This window comes from Arachis ipaensis, chromosome B10 (assembly GCF_000816755.2).
Source record: "Arachis ipaensis cultivar K30076 chromosome B10, Araip1.1, whole genome shotgun sequence".
Classification (NCBI taxonomy): Eukaryota; Viridiplantae; Streptophyta; class Magnoliopsida; order Fabales; family Fabaceae; genus Arachis; species Arachis ipaensis.
In genome coordinates, this window is record NC_029794.2 from 1,199,993 (window position 1) to 1,204,273 (window position 4,281).

The window sequence follows — 4,281 nt, forward strand, 5'->3', positions numbered from 1 at the left end:
ATATATAAATTAATTTATTTTAATATATATTTTATATTCTAAAACAATTTAATAAAGTAAAACCGAAATCTAGAGAGAATATAGACAACGTCTAATTTTGCCGTAAACAACAAAATTTTTGGCACCTGAGCAGAACGAAAACCGTTAAAAACGGTCACACATCTTCCAAATATGAAAGAGGAAAAAAAATTAGAGAAAACCCGCGGAAAACGTGCTAGCACAAGAGCTAAATCAAAAGCAACGGATTAAGCATTTGATCTTGTTAATTGTTTGAGTAAGGATTATTGTTATCATTTTTTTTTCAGAATTGAATGAAAAATGCAGTTATTAAGCATCAATGGTGGTTGTTGCATGGAATTGCGGTTGCCGGCGATTTTCACGGAGTCCAAGGAAGCATTTACGTGGAGGATTGGAGAGGTAAATTGGAGGAACCGGCGGCAGGGAAGGAAATGCGGTGGAATGATCGTGGCGTGCGGTGCGAAGCCGCCGGAGATGAACGGAGGCAAGGTTTGGAGATCCATCTTCTGTCCGAGCCACAACTATGCTATCTTGAAGCATCAAATGGAAGCAGCTGCAAAATCTGAGGTCTGTTCTACATTGATTTGTTCCGACTATTTACGCCAGATTAGTTAAATGGTAACTGCAACTAAATGACTAGCGATTTTGTTATAAGATACTGTTTAAATCGATTGTTCTTATGGAAAACCTAATTTCCATGTACTTAAAGTGTAAAACTAACATACCAATATCCTATCATCATATATTGATTATATTCTGATTGGATCACATTGCATCAAAATTAAACTAATTTGATTGTTGTTGGTAAGTTTGGTTTTGGAATTTCCTTCCTACTTGGTTGAATTTTGGAAACTTGTGGTAGGATTATGAGGAGGCGGCGAGGATTCGCGACACGCTGAAGTATTATGAAAAGGATATGCCAGTTCTACGATTGCGGAGATTGTTGAAGGAAGCAGTTGCTGATGAGAGGTTTGAGGTGTGTGTGATCCTTTTGGAGATCTTAATTCTTAATGTCTATTTGTTATATGGTTTTTACCATGGCGAAGATTCACATGCAGTTGTCTTCATATAAAGTTGATTGTTGAAAAACGTTAGATGATTTGATAAATTTGACTAAATTGTAATCTAATATGAATACAGCTGCATATGACTTTTCACCTTTGGGCATTAGATCATATATGCTACAAGAAGAACTTGTCTCACTGTTTCAGAATAGTACATTCTTGTTCGTTATTTTGTTTCTGAACAATGCATATATCATCTTTCATCTCTCATCTCATTGACACATTCGTTTTTTTTTTCTCAAATCAATTTTGGATTAGGATGCAGCTAGCTACCGAGATGAGCTAATAGAAATTGCCCCACATTCTCTCTTGAAATGTTACAGTGATGCTACAACCTTGGTAGGGATATATGACATTTCATTTTATTAGAAGGGAACCTACAACATTTAATCTACCCCCCTTTTTTTCTAGGGAATCAGGGTTCAAGTCAGAAGTGAATATATACAGGATAGAAGTCACCCTTCAAAGGGGCTATACTTCTATGCATATAAAGTCAGAATTACTAATAACTCAATTCGCCCAGTTCAACTTCTTAGAAGACATTGGATTATAACTGATGCTCATGGCAAAAGTGAAGATGTCTGGTCAGTACATTATTCTTTTCTTTATGCTTTCTTTCCCTTTTCTTTCTTCTTTAAGTAGAAAAATTGAGGTGAATTTAACACTAATCGATCTAGTAAGATTGGACCATGTCCTTATAGGCTGGATTAGACTCTGCTATACCTGATTAGTTCTATATTCTATATATGTGTAATGTGTTTTGTATTCTGATTTAAATTCATATTAATTTAGTTTCAATATAACTACTTGATGTAATTTGCATTCTTGATAACAGGGGGCTTGGGGTGGTTGGTGAACAACCAGCTATACGTCCTAAGAGTAGTTTTGAATACACTTCTGGATTTCCATTAAAAACACCAAATGGAAAAATGGTATACTTTTTTTCCCTCTTATTGTTATTCATGAAGCTAAATATTGTTGCTTTTGTCTGATTCATTAATCATCAAATCATGCTTCTGGGAAAAAATAAATCAAGCCAAGTTCTACAGCCTTCTGTAGTTTTTGTCATAAGTTGCATGTTGCATTATTTCATGACTACTTCTAGCTAAAATCTTCACATAATGCTCATCAAATTTGAAACTGTTTTATTTTATAGGGGAGGAAAATTACAATTAACCCAAATTTGGAAGCTATTCTCCATCATTTGGATACATTATTTGTTGCATATATCTATTTAGGTTTATGATTGGTTTCAATTCTTTTTTCATCAAGTATGAATGGATTTATAGACATCCAATAACATGAATTTGGGTGTCTGAACTCTAATCTCATTGTATTTATTACAATGCAGGAAGGTGATTATGAGATGATATATATTGACAGAGCATTTACAAGAGCATTTAAAGTGGCCGTTGCTCCTTTTTCTCTTTCTATGCTTGGTGATTATGATGATAATGATGTTAATACTATTTGAAATAGAGAGCTTGTGATGGATTATTTTGGATTTAGAAGCTCTTGAGGAATTAAAGTAAGGTATTTTGTATAATTGTATATAAAGGATCAAATTTTCTTATTGTGAATATCAGCAAATGTAGCATCAAAATTGGGTTTGGATGAGGTAACTGAAGGAATATCATGTGTGTTAATACTTACTATTCGTGAAGTTTTTTTTACTCCAATATTAAGATAGATCTATTGACATAGAAACTTACTTCAAGGGGTGATCATCATCACCATTAACATCATATAGAGAAGTTAATCAATCAAGTTCACGTTTATATAAGACTTATGAGAGTCATAAGATTTTGTCACGAATCCTGTGAAGAGCAATATTACCGGCTCTAAGTAAGGTGAATGCATACATGCCACGTCATCACTCACCAGTCACCATGATTTATATGCAAACTTTTTAAAAGAATACAAACATTCTCATTTCTCTATAGCTTTATGCTATACTCTTAGGTAGCGTTTGTTTTGAGGTACTGGGACAGAGACTGAGACACAGTATTATGTTTGTTGGCTCAAAGACTGGCACTAAAATTTCTGTCTCTGTCCCTAAAATTTCAGTATTTCAGTACTTCCAAAAAGTAGGAACACAGGGGACTGAAATTTTTAGAGACGGAGACTGAAATTTTAATAACATTTTATACCTAAAATACCTTCATTTCAATTAATTAATTCCAATTTTATCCTTTGTGCAAATTAAATTAGAATTTTATTCTTGTTTCAATTTCTGTCTCTCATTTTGCACCAAACAGAATATTAAAATTTATTTCGGTCTCTGTCTCTTAGTCTCTGTCTCTCAGTCTCAGTCTTTTAGTCCCTATCTCTCTACCTACCTTAATTAACTAACTTCTCTCTGTATATTTATATGCTTTCATTATTATATTGCCATCAAAGATGAAAGGTATGTCTCTTATCTCTCCCACGTCAAAGTTTGTTCATATAAAAGAATTAGTTAGAATGTACTTATTCTACCACTTATAAAGTAATTAAAAGTAAGATAGTTTATTAGATCTCTTCACTTTTACTTGATAGTGTTCCTGAGGTGAGAGATTAAGATTACCTCTCAACATAAATTTATAAAGTTAGGACATGAGACTGATAAATTTTTTTGTTTCAGGTTAATATTTTTAAGATAGTAGAGTATGCGTGCAAGAGACTCTATTCAAGTTATTAAGGATTAGGAATAGATATATACTTTAGATGTGTATTAAGTCTTTTATTTATGATATTTAAAAAGAAACTTTGTAGAAAATTAAAATAGATCTGTGTGAAATATATGCAGAATTTTATGTACATAGATATATAATATAGATTATATTTATGTGAACTGACATACTGTAAAGAGAAACGTTCCCATTAACCAGTAACAAATTCTTAAATAGAGTTCTGATTTACGATGGATTAGTCCTTAATCTGTCGAAATGAGGAATACCGTAAAAAAAAATAAATAACAAATTTTCAATCAAAATAAAATAATCTCTCTACGAAAATATGAGATAATTTTTTTTTTAAAGAAAGAAGCTCAACACATCAAGTGGAGCAAAAGATAACAACAAAAAATTTAAAACGAGAAAGTATATGAAAGTATTTTGTTTGAAATTTAATATTTAAAATTTAAAATTTAAAGTTTAGAATCTAAAATTTAAAATAAATAAAATAATTTTTAAAAAATTAGTTAATTTTACAAAAACAA

The 4,281-nt window shown here is 31.7% G+C and overlaps 1 protein-coding gene across 3 annotated transcripts; it reads left to right on the forward strand.

Annotated features, from left to right (window-relative positions):
• On the forward strand, positions 91 to 2,728 carry LOC107622003 (protein ApaG-like). 3 transcript variants are annotated; one of them, XM_016323946.2, is made up of 7 exons: positions 91 to 274; positions 385 to 585; positions 881 to 994; positions 1,341 to 1,421; positions 1,494 to 1,666; positions 1,918 to 2,014; positions 2,434 to 2,727. In XM_016323946.2, exons 2-7 carry the CDS (start codon positions 460 to 462, stop codon positions 2,554 to 2,556), a joined length of 714 nt encoding a protein of 237 aa, XP_016179432.1. In that variant the 5' UTR covers positions 91 to 274; positions 385 to 459; the 3' UTR covers positions 2,557 to 2,727. The 3 variants fall into 3 exon arrangements, with proteins under 3 accessions (XP_016179432.1, XP_016179431.1, XP_020969718.1); XM_021114059.1 differs by having other exon boundaries at positions 92 to 274; positions 358 to 585; XM_016323945.2 differs by having other exon boundaries at positions 91 to 585; positions 2,434 to 2,728.

Coding starts and splice junctions, on each gene's coding strand:
- LOC107622003 (XM_016323945.2), top strand. CDS start 319: ATGCAGTTATTAAGCATCAATGGTGGTTGTTGCATGGAATTGCGGTTG. Junction 995..1,340: donor TTGCTGATGAGAGGTTTGAG/GTGTGTGTGATC, acceptor ATTTTGGATTAG/GATGCAGCTAGCTACCGAGA. Junction 1,667..1,917: donor GGCAAAAGTGAAGATGTCTG/GTCAGTACATTA, acceptor TCTTGATAACAG/GGGGCTTGGGGTGGTTGGTG.